A 16,541-nucleotide genomic window follows, 5' to 3' on the forward strand; every position below is an offset into this window, starting at 1 on the left:
AAGTGCTTATCGCTAACAGATGACTAAAGAGAGCATATGGCAGGGAAAAGAAATATATATTTGTCCAAGCAATGTGGCTTGTTAACACTCCCACACTCATAAACTGTGTTTACATGTACTTACAATATTTTGCAAATCCCTTTTCTAATCAGCTAAAAATAAAAGCCAAATACTGATTTTTTTTCCAATATTGGAGTGTCGGGCAAAGTTGATTTAGAATTTTTTTAACAAAGCATTTAAACAGTACAGGAGATTTTTATAGTATTTGTTTTGCTTCAGCATGACATCTTTACAGCAGCGTATGTGTTATTTTCATTTCACAGTGTTAAAAGTTTTATTGTTACAGAATGCTTTTTGGTTCACCCACCTGTCTATCCAAGTACAACTATTATACAACTAGGTTACACTAAAAGCAATAATACAGGTCAGAATGACTTATGTTAAATCCTGATCTAGATCAGGTCACAAGGTTTATTTTGACCATAAGACTTCCCTCTGCTTGTGTAGGATGAAATCATCGTGCAAGTTACAACACCTGCCAATAAACAGGTTGTAAGCAAAAAAGTCTCTGAACTGTTAACCCAGTCCAGCTCCCATTAGAGTAAAAAAGGAGTCTTGCTACTATTTTCATTTAGGAGATAGATGGAGAAATGCTGGGGAAATCTGTACAGCTCTTGACATACAGTTTCTGATGATCCCTGTGATCAGGAGTATAGCATTCACCCACCTTTTTATAATGGACAGAACACCGTATCACTGTCTTCTCTTGATGTGACATCTAAATGTGCCAGTTTATTCAGACAGCATTATGAGAAAGGAGACAATTTTAGTTTAAAGATGGATTTGGACTGTTGCATACTTTTCAGAAGAAAGCATTGATAAAGAAAACTGCACAGAAGACCTGCATTTACTTTTGATTTTCAGAATATTCCTAGCAAATTTTTGTTAAATATTTACATCTGGATCCAAGTATTGTCCTTCATAAAACAGTTTATTCTTGCAATTTAGCCTCATTAAAGTCATAATACTGCTTTAGGATATGATAGACTAGTGCTGTGGGATTGAATTATAAAGAGATTAATTTTAGCTACCGGAGATAATTGACCCTATAATTCCTATCACCCCTAATCCCAGTTCAAATGAACCAGTGTTAAAAGTGGCACTACTCACAATGTAGACAAGGTCATGACAGCTAGAATTGTTTTTTACTACCAATTAGATTTCCCACTTGGTGCGTTTGACTAATGTTGTCATAGAAAGGGATTTCAGGCATGGAAATACAGTTTCTTTAGAGCCACACAGGCGCTGGACCTGATGGGCAGTTTGCTGTACATTTCCCAGTGTACAGAATCAGAATGCAATTGAGTGCTGACCCCTAAAATTTGAATTCACATGGGGATTTAGAACATGTTTTGATCCGTGATAGAGCTACGAACAAGCTAAATAATTTGAATCTGGAAGCAAACTCTCTTGAAATTCAACAATGTTAATATATGGTGGGTCTAGCAGGTTTGGAACTGTCTCTTGGGGTAATACTACATCTGAGGTGTATTTCAGATGAGGAAGCAGAAAAAAGTGAGGTACTGACTGAACAGAGAGTTGTTCAAAAACAAATCATGTTGATATTTAGCTGCAAATGACATGGAGGTTTCAAAAAATACAAGGAAGAGATAAATGGATTTTAAGTATGATATATCTTAAAAATTCCCTCAAGTGATAGTGCCAACTTCAAACATATTAGCATAAGGACTCTTATGAAAAAACAACAGAACAACAATACTTTTGCATAGCACGTTCAGTATAAGATTATTTTTCACATTATTACTAGTTATCCATCAGCATTTTTCCAAACATTTACAGATCTGAGTTTTTGCAGTAAGCTGAAACTGTATGATAAAAAGAGACAGATAATGATAAAAAGCAGATGTATATGCAAGCCTAGCTAGAAGGAGCAAAATATACTATTACTGCCCCTCCTGTGAAGTTAATCCTATTTCTTTTAGCTATTTCTTCATTAGTTAATGAGGTCTTGAGAAAAAAAAAAAATAAAGTGTGTTTGAAATGGTGTTTTTGCATCCTTGCCTTTAGGAACTTTTTCAAATATTCATAGAATAGTTTGCCCATGGAAGGTGCATTAAGTGTGAGTTTAGGCAATAACTACTTCAAATGTGGGTGGTCAGAAACCTGCAACTGAAGTGGACAAACACAGCAGCTAATCACCTTCCTCATTCAGATTCACCACGCTGGCTGAAGTCGAAATGTAAAATAGTGGAGAAAGGAGATATTTTAATGATTAGGTTAAAAAAAAGAAACAAAATTCAAGGCTTAGATCGCAGATCTGCTAGCAGGAATTAGATTTCAATTTGGATGCACTTTGTGGTTTGCAGTCTTATTAATGAAAGATTTTCTTCTCTCTCACTTTCTATTAACAATCAATCTCAGATCAGAAGCAAAGAGTTTGGCTGCTGTCTTTGTGAGATGAGTATCAGTGGACTTCTAACTACATCCCATCTCTGTCACCTCCTCCAGTGCACTTGGTACCAACCCACATCTCTGTTGACCTCTGGCTATTGAGTCTGGGATCACAGTGAAAGAGGCCCCCATCTCCTGGAAGCCTTCTCTTCCTGTTGGTGTTGTAACCCACTCTGAGGGTGAAAATCTGGGAGATCCTGCAACTGCCAATTCTTACGGCTCTCTTATCCATGAGTACATGAACTGCAGTTTCCATTTTCAGTTTGATAGCTGGCATCGATGCTGTGTTTATACTCTTTTATTGACAAAAACAACCCCTTTATTTATCCACAGAACTCCTGAAGGAGTGAAACTGGAAGTGGTGGATTATTCTTTTCGTAGAGTTTCAACTTACTCCATTTCAGGCAGCATTCTTAGAATTTCACTCTCCAGGGGTGCAGTTGGATCTCCCGGGCATCTTCTGGCGTTATCTTGTGAATAGGGAAAGAAACCATCCATCCCCAGAGCTCTCCATAGATACATAGTGTACTAGGAAAAGGCATTATGTGTCTACCAGCTCTTAAAAAGCTTGCTGTGGATGCAAGAAGATCATCCTGCAGCTGAGCTCATTGATCACTTCTAGGCTGCTGCTTCTCAAATTGCCAACCACAAAGAAGTAATTCAAGGCTGTGACCAGTGTCTCCGTGGTGTCGGTGACTAGCAATTCAATTAAATCCATTCTGGAAAAGTTTCAAAACTGCTGATCTTTTTGTCTCATATTCAACCTCCAAATGTTATAAAATTAGTATTTTATTAATTTCTACCTTCATTATTTCAGTTTTATCCCCCTCTCTCTTTTCTTTTGTTGAATTTCTAGTTTGTTTTTTTTATTCGTCTTTCTTTCTGTAACAACCACTACAACAAAAATCAATACCACCGGAGTTCTGAGGTTTTTATTTGATGAATGTGAAGCATTTGCCTGTTATGTTCTTGTCTTCTTTTTTGCCATGAGGACATATAGGACATGTTGACAGCCAATATTAATAAGCTTAACACTAATACTGGCAGTTACTTAGTGCAATTTTTGGCTGTGTTAAGTGGTCTGTAGGGAATAGTAATGCTATCCTTTAAAAAAACTGATGTCACAGTTGCATCCAGAATTCACTGGGGTTTCTTTTATTGTTTTTATTTTCCAGGTGATTCATATAACAGGCCGGTTACGTCTGAGAGTGTCACTGTCCCACGGACGGACAGTACCCAGCCAAATCATGGGACTTGTTGTCGTTGCTCATGCTTTGCCACCTCCTACAATTAATGAAGTCAGGATTGACTGCCACATGTTTGTCACTCGCGTGAATATGGACCTCAATATCATTTACTGTGAAAATAGGTACAGCTTTTAGCTCCTTTTTTCTTTGTTTTAGCTCTGTGTATTCTTTGTTCCATGGGCTTGGCAAAAAGTTTTGAAATTTGTGACTCCTGCAATGTCATCCTGGTGTTGTGTGAGAGCATTGAGTTCACTTTCATCATCATCACCTTAATTTTCATTACATTCTTAGAGGATAAAGGCAAATTAAAAACTATAATTAGCAGGACATCTTGCTGGAATAGGGGAGGATAGACCAGGAAACATTCCTCTAAGCTTTCCCTGCTTTTTACAGTCTCTCACCATCCCTCTCAGAGGCAAGATTTGGGACTAGACAGACATTGGTCTGACCTGTATGGCTGTCCTTATGCTCCCCCAGCCTCTCCTCCACAAGTCTTTCTGTCTGAAGTTTTAAGGTTTTCCATTTTTTAACTAATTTGCAGATTACAGCACATCGTGCTCAGTGTTTAATGGAACAGAAGCACAGATGGCCTAGATAGTAGGCTAGAGAGGTGGGATCTGTTGCAGTAAGAAAGAGGTGGGAAAACTGTAGAATAAAATTGGTTAAGGGCATACTGGGAAAGACAGCAGTGAAACGGGAACAGGTGATGCGGAGTTGGTTGAGGGGGGGCTATGTTCGACGCGATAGCGACAAGTGATCTAGGAAGGTGGAAGATGGGATTTAAATTCAGCTGGCTGCTCCCTGGGGGCTGGGTGCCGGTAGTATTGGGGGCTCCCCATGGGGGTCTGTTGGGGCAGGGCCTGGGAGCCAGGGCCCGTCCCACCACCCCAGCCAGGAGCAGGGCAGCCAGGGGCACCGGGGCAGCCCCAGCCCCAGGCGCTGGGCACCTCCCTGGGGACAGGCGGAGGCCAGGCCGGGACATGGGCCCGCAGGTGGGCCCGGCTCGGCAGGGCCCGTGGCCGGGCAGGGCAGGGCTGTGGGGAGCTGGAGCCCGGCCCTGCTGCGGCGTTGGTGGGGCAGGGTGGGGGGCCCAGGGGGCTGACATGGGGTCCTGGGCCGTGGGCAGGGTGGGGGGAGCCCCGGGCGGGTGAAATGGGGTTCTGGGCTGTGGGCAGGGTGGGGGAAGGCCCCAGGGGAGCTGGTCAAGGCCATTAAGGCTTATTGGTGCCCTCAGGGCCCTGAAAAAATAAAAAGAAAATCTAATGAACTGGTATTTAGAGCAGAATGAAGATATCTGAGAAGGAAGATATAAGTCATAAAGAAGTTTGGGTCTGTTGATGGAAGTCTGAGGTATGGGGGAAAGGTTGGAAAGGAAGAAAGAAGGTAATGCAGCCAAAAGCAATTTTGTCAAGGGGACCTATCATCAAAAAATGGAACAAACAAGATGACTAATGCAAGCTTTTCATGTGACAGCAACCGTGGCATATTATAAGTTAAGAGTGGAAGCTCTCTGATATGAGCAATCATAATTGCTCAATCATAATGGAATACCTATAATCAGGATAGCACATCTATATAAACTTTTATAAAAAGGGATAAACTCAAATGCTTTGTTGAATCAGGGCCTTAAACAATTTAAAATAATCTTGGATTTCAGTTATGAGGTTATCTTTGCTGTCATGTTGCTGAACTGCCACAATAGTACTAATAATAATATTACTTGGCTATTAGAGAGAACACTTCATCTAAACTGCCAACGCATTATCTAAAAGAGAATATATTATTCTCATGTTTAAGCTTGGAAAAACTGCTCCGTAGAAAGTGGCTTGCACAAGGTCACAGAGAAAGCTGGTAACAGTATTAAAGTTTGGGCTGAGCTTTTGCCTGACTCCACCCACTGAGCAACTGGATTCTGTGTAATCTGGCAGCCAGTGAAAGAGCTCTGGGATTAGCGGTAGGATCTAGAAGAAACCTTTTGCCTTAGTCTTTGATGTGACTGTGACCTACCTAGGTAGTAATGGAAAGCTACTACCACTGCAGAGCTCTTCAGTGGCCTCTGTGAAATGAGTTGCTGGTATCTGTCCAGTTCCTAATGAACAGATTTCCTTTTAACAAAATCACCTGCACTTACTGTTACCGTCGTTGGCAACCTCAATTAAAAAGCCAGGAATCAAATGGATGTGAAAAATGAACTATTCCGTCAGGCCAAGTATGATATGAATTTGTGGGCCGTGTTAGAAAGATTTATACTTTCTCTGCCGTCAGTTTGGCATTTTTATGAGCCCTAAATTGTGTATGGTTTTTTTTAATTAAACATTTTTCTCAAACCTTCCCTTTATGTTCATGTAGCAATAAAACTTTCAAATGCCTGAGAAAGGCGTCACTGAAAAACGTAAAATGCATCAGACGTGGAGCGCTGATTGGTAATCACATAGAAAGAGCTGATAACACGTGGTAAACCATGGTAAGCCCGCTGACTTATGCAAGGAAGTGTTGAGCTTACTAATGTTTTTCACTCATTAAAGTAAAGGCAACATTATAAAGCAACTTCTCCTTGTTTGTGATGGATTTAATCTTGTATGCTAGGGTAGAATGCATGTGATGGTACTTGAATTTATGTTGCAATAGTTCCATTTTAAGCCCCTGTGTCAGTGTTAAAAATAGTTTATAAAAGGAATTTCAAATAGTAGAAACACTTCCACTGGGAGGTGAATGTTAGCTCACCGAGGCAGCGGGGTTTCCACTGATGGAAAATGGAGTAAGAAATCCAAGATCCAGGACTTGGATTTCGTAGCATGTACAAAGCAGAATATGACTGTAAAAGCTGGAGAAACGTAAAGGACAGAAGATGGGAAGGAATTAACTGAACAGCTGATTGAAGCTGTCAGATGAATTATCTGGGCCTTTGCCAAGGCCATTCTCCAAGTCAGGGAAGTTGGGATCTCTCTTCTGGGACTACAGAAAGGAGATAAGTATCCCATCCTGAATATATGGGTTTGACTCCTGGCACTTGAGGGCAGCTGCAAAATTCTTTGTGGTGCCACAGTAAAGCAAGCACAACACTGATGAAAACAGAGAAAAATGGATCCATGCTGGAGAAGCTGTAAGCACTATTTAAGGAGCAATGGGGAGTTACTGGCAGCCGCGGGGAGTATGGAGCAGAAGTCGTGCTACTTAACTGAAATGAATGCTCACAGTGGACCATTGGATCAGCAGGGGTGAGATCAATAGTACTCCTAGTTTTCCAAGTGGTTGCCTGCTTGCAACAGCAGGGAGCAGGAGTGACATTACTCAAGTCTTTGGGTGCATCTTGTTACTTTTCCTAATGAAGAGATCTGCATCAGAATCCTGGACTCAGTGCACAAACTAGACAATAGTTAGCTTCCCTTTGAGACAAGATCCGTTAGCTAGTATATTGGCTATTTCTAACAATTAATATTTTGTTCTGAGAGTGTTAAATGGGGATGTAAAATTTTGTTGCCTAAAATGTGGTATGTTAATCCATGTCTGTTTTCCAAATGTGGGATTCATGTCATCTAAACTTCACCATCAAGTCTAAAATAGTCTCGAATTCATTTATTAGTCAGTGGACTGAGAAAAGCACCTGCAGAGGACAGAAAAGCACCGTAGACGGTGATAAATAATTAAAAGCAAAATAAAGAGACTGCTGCTAGAATACAGCATCAGTCTGTGTGTTTTCAGTGTCAACTGTTAGTGATTGGAGACCATACGGAGAGAGCTATAGTTCAGTTTAATGTGGACTGCTATAGCCATATCTGCTAATCTGTGCCCAAAAGGAAATAACCCAGTGAATATCGTGTTTTCCAAATGGAAGAGGTTTGGCCTGTTGTCCATGACAGTGGTTGACAATAGTTCCCTCAGATATGCAGAAACAGTCTTGTGTAGAGAGCCTCAAGCCTACAAATGTGTGCACAATTTGGTCCTAATTCAGCAAAGCATTGTATCATATACCTACCTTTAAATTTCAGTCAATCATGTTAACAGTCCTGTAAGTCAGTGAAACCACTGATCTGCTCAGACCTAAGCCTGTGTTTATGTTTTACAGGATCAGGTCTGTGTATTCAGCAGAACCACGTTCCTACCCATCAACCCGTTGCTTTATTTTGTCAAAGGGCTTGGGAGCTACAAGATCTGTCTCCTAACTAGTGCTCTAAGATATACTATAATATTTCTTTCTTTTCTCCATGCAAATTATTTCTTTTCCACCTTTGGTACATTTGATATAAGCATGAGTGTCCTATTTGATGTAATTTCTTTTGCTTCTGGTTTTGGTGTAATTGCTTGCCAGTGATCATCACTTACATCTGGATATTCTTTCTGTTTCTTCTTTCACTTTTTTCATCAAAAAAAAATCCTGTCTTTCATATGTCTGTTTGAAACAGCTTTTTCTTAATATCATAGAATCACAGAATCATTTAGATTGGAAAACACCTTTAAGATCATCAAGTCCAACCATAAACCTAGCCCTGCCAAGTCCACCATTAAACCATGTCCCTAAGTGCCCATCTACAGGTCTTTTAAAACCTCCAGGGATGGTCACTCAACCACTTCCCTGGGCAGCCTGCTCCGATGTTTGACAACCCTTTCAGTGAAGAAATTTTTCCTTATATCCAATCTAAACCTCCCCTGGTGCAACCTTAAACTTAAGGGATTGTGAATCTGCTTCCACAGTTGCCTTGCTGTGTTCATTTTTATCTGTGAAGATTTTACACAAACATGCTGCTGCAGAGAAACAAAATTCAGCTGAGTCAAATTTACCAGAGGGGGAAGCAGAATGATCATCTTCAGTGTTAGCCCTGTGAACTGCAGCACGCGCAGCCTGGGTACATCACAGGGCAGTGGCCTGCCTGGAGATTGCCCCTTTCTACTAGGCTGGGCAGGGTGGGATTTCTTCTCCCTGATCTTGAAGCAGACCCACCTCCTAACAGAAAACACACAGTTCTTGGGCCAGAGAAGAGACAGCAGAGTGTGCCAGTGAGGAGACTGTAGACGTGAGAGGGGGAGAGACTTGAGTTCTGGTTCCTGCTCCAAGGACTGTTTATACACTTAGTTTAGTATAAAAAGATAATATACAGTCCAGGGGACAGGAACCTTTAAATCTCAGACTCCCTTCCTTCTGGTGAGGTTTCTCATCACTGGGCAGAGATCCCAGGTCCTTTGTTTCCCAGCCCATAATTCACTATGCAACCAAAGTGGAGGAACGCAGCAGGAGGGACAAGGAGTCCCACTGCCACTGTTCCAGACTTGTCTTTATCCTGATGAACTGTGTCCTTTCTGGGAAGGTAGAGGAGGTGCTTTTCAACTGTGGTTTGTGATAAACATTAGACAGATATCCCCAGACGGGTATCCCACATTTGGTTAAGTGCTGTACCTACTAGGCAGTTGTTTGAAAGTGCACATCCTCCAACACGCTCTGCCATGAAAGTGGGAGACGGCTGTTGTGTTTTGAGCTAAACTTGATTTGACAATTTTTACTAGCAAATTTGAGTCCACCTGCTTTGCCTGTGCTGTTTTTCATGTTTGTTTTTTTTTTTTTAATTGGGACAAACCCCCCGAGCTGCTGTGGTGCTGTCTAATGCTTCCATTCTCCTTCAGTCTTTCTGGTCTATGCGGTCTCCCTGCCTCAGACACCCAGGCAAACACAGCTCTGCTAGTCAGTGCCTCAGTGGCTGTGTTCGCCCCCTCTGCCTGCTGGGAACCCCTCAGACCCACACAGTTCAGCTTCTGGGCTAGCCTCCCCACTGGCCTCCCGCAGGATCACACTCCAGTTGTGTCAGCTATCTAGTTATATCAAGATGTTCAGTGTTTCTTACAACTCCCTTCAATGGATGGCAATTATATCTTACAATTGCAAAGTGGGCTTAACCCCAATCATTGCAGCATATTTCAAACCCTAAAAAATGATTCCATTTCTAGAAAACAGACATACTTTTAAATGCTTGTGTGAGCAAGGCATTTTCCAATTGCTTTGTTATTTTCTGCACTGCATTTAAGGACATTGACATCTTGACACTCCATGACAGAAGTTTACACACACACATAGACACAAGCACGCAGCCACACACACACACAGAGGCACACACACAAAGGTCTGCAGAATGGATTTTAAAGTTTCTGTGTGCAATAAACAACAAAGTCCCAGTTGAAAGGGCCCAGAGTGAAAGCTGAGCTCCCAAATGAATTAGACTAAAAAAGATAACACCCTGAGGCATCTGTATGTCTCAGCATTTAAATTATATCCCTTGAAATATCAGTTTGGACTTGGTGCCAAGAAATGGTTGAAGAGCTTTTTCATGAATATACCAAATAGAAGACCAATCTGTTGAAATGAAATGTGTCTCTAATCATTTGGTATAAACATAACATGTTTTTACTTTATTATGTAACCTTGAATCATCTTGGTCTTTTAATGAGGATTTTGGATTGTTGCTAATGCTTTACAATTTCATGGAATTATATTGTCTTGGTGTTATGCCACAGGGAGAATATGCACTAGAATTTAACTTTCCACTTATTTAAATGGATAAAATGATTTCAAGGTTTCTTTAAAAAACGTTTTCTTTCTTTTTTTTTCCTTTAACGCTGTGTCTTGTTTGTACAGATATTCCATTTAAATTAGTATAGGGGTGAAAAACTTTTTAGCAGATTTCACTTTCTGAGTCATTTGACAGTTGTTGTATTCTTTTTCTTCTTGAACTATAGGCTGTATTTTTTTTTGCTTTTCAGGATTAGTGATTACATGGATCTGACCCCTGTAGATATCGTAGGAAAGAGATGTTACCACTTCATTCATGCTGAAGATGTGGAAGGCATCAGACATAGTCACTTAGACTGTAAGTACTTCCATTTTTGTCAAAATAATCTGGTACAACACTTGATTGTTCCTGAACTATTATTTATATTCCACGACTGGGGTCTTCATCTTGCACATGATTTTTTTGTCATAGGGTTTCAGAGAGGGTGGCTCAAATATAACTTTTTATATGATTTATCTTCAAGTCTTTTTATAGACATGTAAGATTGTTCACATATGTGGGAATAAAAAATTATATTTGTATTACCAGAGTTTCCAGCAGCTGTTCATTTACACGTGCTGTGCATTATTTTACTCCTTCAAAGAGGTATTGCTGAGGTGAGAAACACCCTCCCTAGCACAGAAAATGAACTCCTCTCTTTGTTTTTTATTTCTGAGTCATAACGTGGAGGTCAAAAACTGCAGCATATTTGGGATTTCACCAGGTTTTTCAATACAGAACTGAGCTACAGCTTTACCAGAGTTTTAACCACCTCGTGTATTAACATCTAAATGGCCCGCATCCCTATGGCATCTAAGTCCCTGTTATTTGCACCCAGGTAGTATCTGATCAGGATAACAGAAGTACAAAAATGTTACAAGAGAGAGCATGTGCATACGTCTGTGTATGGGGGAAGGGAGGTTCAGCTTGATTCCTTGTAATTAAACTCTTTGTACTCCTCTTATTAAAAGCCATAGGGCCTAATTCTTTTCTTGTTGAGATCTGTTGACTTCAGTGATGGTGCTCCTGATTTACCCTGGTGCGAAAAGAGATTTAGGCCCATAATCTCTAATTTATCTGTGCCTGCAGTGAAGCCAGATAATTCTTTGGAAGTTTCAGTGACTGACTGCGTTTATGATTGACTTGTGTGTTTTTCTTAATGTAAAAGACTATCTGCAAACTGCCTCTTAAATTCAGAGTCCCAGATTTGACTAACTCTGCTCCCCCTGCACCATGTCCTGCTAGCATTTCCTAATAAAGGGGTAGCAACCCAAATACAGCCACATTTAATTAGCTTTTACAAAACCATATGACAGCAATAGAAGGCAGTATAAATCTTCAGTCCAAAAGTACCTTGCTTGATCTGCAAGGGAAGTTAGAAGGATAACTGCAACTGGAAAGCAGGAGAACAAGGACAGCTTCTCTGACAATGTATGGCAGCCACCAACAGTATCAAGCTCTGTAAAGCTCTCAAATAGTCCCTGAAGTTTCTAGAAGGTAAAGTGCATTTGGCATAAGAAGGTCAGGTTAGATACATTTCTGTGGAAAAAAATAAAATCAACTACCCAAAATGATAAACAAAGTAATTTTGCATCATTTACATTTTGAGTGTTTAATATTCAGGAGAATATGTCAGTTGCTCAGAAATGAAGGAACAAATTCAGAAACTTACTTGGTGCTCTTGAAACTGGAAGTCAAAAATGACAAGTTGCACTTCCACTGCACTGTCTGATCGAGGAAATAAAAGATATTTATGACTCAGACTTAACATACCACCTGGCAGAGATGAACATCCCATTTGAAAAAGACCTTAATCTTCTGAATGACCACTTCTCTCTGAAATAGAATATGCTTTATGAAACATTCATCTTCAGAAAACTGAGAGACCTATGCAGACAGTGTGAATGCAGTGTGGTCCAGTGTTTAAGCACTGGACTAGGACTCAGGAGACCCTGGAGACAGTAATGACTTCTAGAAAATCACTTCACCTTACTGTGTTCCTGCTCTCAGCGTATGTCCAGTTCAGCTGATTGGATTGCAAGCTTTATAAACATAGGGACTTTCTCCTGTTATTAGCATCCAGCACAGTGGGGTTCCAAACTTGGCTGTGTGGCTACAGCGTAATTATTCTTGCTAGGCTAATTTTTTTTCAGTAGATGAGGCTGGTTACATCTTTTATGTATAGTTGTTCTCTTGACTTATAGGAACAAGGTGTTCATAGAATCATTCAGTTGGAAGGGACTCTGGCACATCATCTAGTCCCACCTCATGCTCAAAACAGGATCAACACTGAGTCAAAGCAAATTGTTTAGCACTTTGTCTAGTTGATCTTGAAAACCTTCAAGGTCAGACTTTCCACAACTTCTCTGAGTGGCCTGTTCTAATTATCCTTAATAAGGGCTTAATTATCCTCACAGTGATTTTTTTTCCCTTCTATCTAGTTGGAATTTCCCTGTTTTGATTGTGCAGCTCATGGCTCTATCTTTGCAGTAACCTCCTCGCAGGTATGCTGTTAGGTCCCCCAGAAGCCACCTCTTCTTCAGGCTGAGCAAACCTGGTCCCACAGCCTTTCCTCACAGGGCAAGTACTCCAGCCCCTGACCGTCTTGACAGACCTCTGCTAAACTCACTGAAGTTTATCAATATATTTCCTGTGCTGGGACCCTAAAATTAGATTCCAGATGCAATCTAAAGAGTGATGAGTGAAGGGGAATAATGACTTTCTGTGATCTACTGGCTATACACTTTTTAGTGCAGTCCATAGAGCATACTGCTGATTCATGCTTAGCACAGTGTCCACCAGGACCCCCAGGTCCTTTTCCGCAAAGCAACAACCCAGCCAGTCAGCCCCCAGCCTGTACCATTGCAGGGAATCAGTCCATCCCAGGTACAGGACTTTGCATTTGTCTTTTCATGTTGTTCAAACTCATGCTCTGGATGAAAGATCTGCAAGTTTAAATTAGACTTGGGAATAGCTCAGGAAGTATACCTGCCCATTATAAGTCCTGCAGAAGCTGAAGTGGTTCATATCTTTGCCCAGAGAGATGCTCGACTTTGTAGAAAAACTTTGTAAAAAAACCAAGAGAAAGAAATCGCAAAACCCCAAAATACTTCATAGCAACTTGTCCATCCTAGAAAATCAAGTTTCAAACCAAACTAGAAAGAGAAAATCCTCCGGTTTAGTTAAATAAAATTAGAGCTAAAATTCAGGAACTTGCAGACACTGGCTGTAGAAGGTAAAACCCAGCAGAACTGCAGTTCCTCACAACAGACAATGCAGGAGACTTGCCAGTACAACATAGGAAATAATTGCTTGAGGTTACAATTTAAAAAAAGCAATATTATGCAATATTTTGAAGAGGAGCTGGAAGCTAAAGTAATGGTTAGAAAGCCCTATTGAAAAGTAGAAGCAGGACTTGAGAAAGCAGCAAACTGAAAAAGTTGTGTTTGATGGAGGACTGCAGAATGCAGCTAAAAATCTTGATTGATTTTTACAGAAGAGAAAATAATTTTTAAAGATTAAAACAAGAAGAATCCCAAATTGCAATGGTAGATCTAAGGGTAAAAAGAAACACAAATAAAGCTGCTACTCTGCCTATTCACTGATAACATATCAGAAAAAAATGGAAAAAGTAAGACCAGTACATCCTGCCTTCTCATCCAGGTTATTCAAAGACATCAAAGAGGAAAACAAGCACAGAAGAAAATGTTGCACAAAATCACACGGAAAAAAATCAAGAGGGCTGTTGATGGCTTCAGATCATAGAAGCCCATTAGAAACTTTGAAAAACAGGCCTTGTTAATGCTATCTCAGATAAAAGAAGACAAAAGCAGTTTCAGGAATGTGACCATAACAAGTATAATGGTGAAGAAGGTCTGCAGGACTATAGCAGTGACAACAGTCTTTTGTAAGGGAACTGCTGCCCTAATGAAAGGTCAGTTACAGTCAATGGAAAAGCTTTCATTGGCTTCAATGGACATGGGGATTATGCCCTAAAAAAGCAAATTTATATGGACTAAAATTCTGACCCCAGTGAAGTAAATAGCAAAAATTCCATTAGTTTCAGTGGGGTCAAGATTTCTACTTAGAGATTTATGTTAATTATACCTTGATGCCCTCATGGATTAATAAAACAACATTCATACTCTACATATGCCTGCATTTATTCCAACACAATAATACCTGGTGGTGATCCCACAAGTTATTGAAGCATCTCTTTTTTTCACACAGAAATAAAAAGCTTAGGGATATTCTTGCTATCTTGTTTCATTCAGACTTTCAATGATCACTTTTGTTGCAAATCTCCCAGCCAACTGTTTGGTGTTACAATTCTACCCTATTAATCTCTTTCCCATTTTATAATGCTTCTTGGTTTCAGAAGTTTGGGAAACTTCTCATTTTTTCGTCTTCGCTGTGTTTGTTGTACAAATTGCTGGTAGAATCCTGACAGATATCACATCATAAATCAAGTCCTTCTCACAGAGATTATAGTTAAAATGTTCTCTAGTCTAACAGCCTGTACACCATCCAGCATCATGGCTCAGCTGTTGGCTCAGCTGACACACAACAACTGGCTAAACTGCAACAACTTGTGTTTGAATCTGAGCCCTCAGAAATTGCAGGTCTAGCTGTACCCTGGCTCAGATACAGTCCCTAATCCTATCTCTGTTAACAGAGCTGTTGATTAGGATATGTGGCATGAAAGAGTTGCAGTTGAATGTTTTACATTTCATAGTTGTGCATCTAGAACTAACACCCTAGAAAGACCCCTCATGCCCCCAGTTCTACTTTACCGCTTGTAAGAATGGGGAAGGTGATTGGATCCTCTCTTTTTACTTACCTCTGCATAGAAACATAGCAGGGCTGAACTGCCCGTCAAGCATAGGGCAGTTCATACACCTTCACCAAGCCATGAGTCCCTGCATGGGTAGAACTGCCCTTGTTCCAATGACAAGAAAATATCCCTGATCTTAAAGCTAGCAGGATACATTTTATGTCAAATCAATATTAGAAATCAAGCAGATTAATAAAATTACTGTTTTATCAGGTCTTAGAGCTCAGCAAGGGCAATTGACACTCGCTGCTCTCTGGAATATGATGCTGTGCATACGTGTTTCCCTTTGGTTGACACTTATCATACAGAAGTCTATAACACCCCTTTTTGATTTAAGAAGTGTGAATGGGTCTCACATGCTGTAGGAGTACACATCTTCCCTTTAATTGAAAAAAATTAATGATCTTCATTGAACATCAGGTACTTGATGTTACTGTTCAATGAAGGTCATTAAGAAAGCAGTGAGGAAGGATAAAAGTCAAGACCTCTGAAGGCAACCATGAATATACTTTGGGACAAATATAGGACAACGTGCCACCATTTGAAAATTAATACACTGCTTGTAAGAACACTGTCACAAGTATATATCGGTATATAATACGTACTTTTTCATTTTGGAATCCTAATTGAGGTCTAAATTTAGAAACCTGACACTGACAAAAAAGATACTTGTTGTCCTCAGCTATTGCTTAGAAAATATCATCCTGTTTCTTCAGGATTTGATTTACAGCTATAAGAAATACAATTCCTCAGGAACAGTGAGCCAGGGCAGTTCATTTCCCATAAAGCAAAGGTCTCTGATGAGTATGTTTGGTAGCACTCCCTCTGATCTACTTTATCTGGTTTCCAGTGGTTAGAATAATCCAGTCTTTCTGAAAATAAACTATTCTACATTCACCTTTTTCATGGCTCTCCTATTTTTCAAGGGATATTACCCCCTCAGTCTTCTTTTAAATCAGTTATATATTCATGATTTCTTTTATGTATGTTCAGTAGAAAAATTCTATTGCTGTACAAAATATTGCTTAGTAGTTTAGCCTACCAGCTGTAGTTGAACTAACCCTTTTAACTTATGCACATTAGTTATAATTTTTTATTCTCTTAATAACCTCAAACACATGAAAAACAAATAGAATGAGTTGATAATTTCTAACAGTAAAATACACTTCACATATTTTGCTATCATGCTGTGGAATAACTCTGCAATGTCAAGTAGCACACAATTAGTAAAACTGTAGGGGGAAAAAAAGAAGTGTTTTGATCCTGAGGAATTTTTATCCTAATCAGATCGAAATTTCAATGCTCTTGTAGTGCTTAATATCTTCAATCACCAAAAAAATCAAACTGATTCCAATGTCAGGTTTTGCATTTTGGGACTGAAATAAAATGCTAAAATATACAAATGAATCTCATGTTTGTACAAGTTTATTATCATCACTAAAAAGCAAGATT

The 16,541-nt window shown here is 39.9% G+C and overlaps 1 protein-coding gene across 6 annotated transcripts in view; it reads left to right on the forward strand.

Moving 5' to 3' along the window:
* Positions 1 to 16,541, forward strand: part of NPAS3 (neuronal PAS domain protein 3) — a 625,969-nt gene that overhangs the window by 591,987 nt on the left and 17,441 nt on the right. For all 6 annotated transcript variants that reach the window (XM_072865785.1, XM_072865787.1, XM_072865786.1 and 3 more), the window contains 2 exons: positions 3,648 to 3,841; positions 10,467 to 10,573. In XM_072865785.1, coding sequence (XP_072721886.1) covers positions 3,648 to 3,841; positions 10,467 to 10,573 — 301 coding nt within the window. The remainder of the gene's footprint in view (positions 1 to 3,647; positions 3,842 to 10,466; positions 10,574 to 16,541) is intronic.

This window comes from Ciconia boyciana, chromosome 6 (assembly GCF_034638445.1).
Source record: "Ciconia boyciana chromosome 6, ASM3463844v1, whole genome shotgun sequence".
In the NCBI taxonomy this organism is placed as follows: domain Eukaryota; kingdom Metazoa; phylum Chordata; class Aves; order Ciconiiformes; family Ciconiidae; genus Ciconia; species Ciconia boyciana.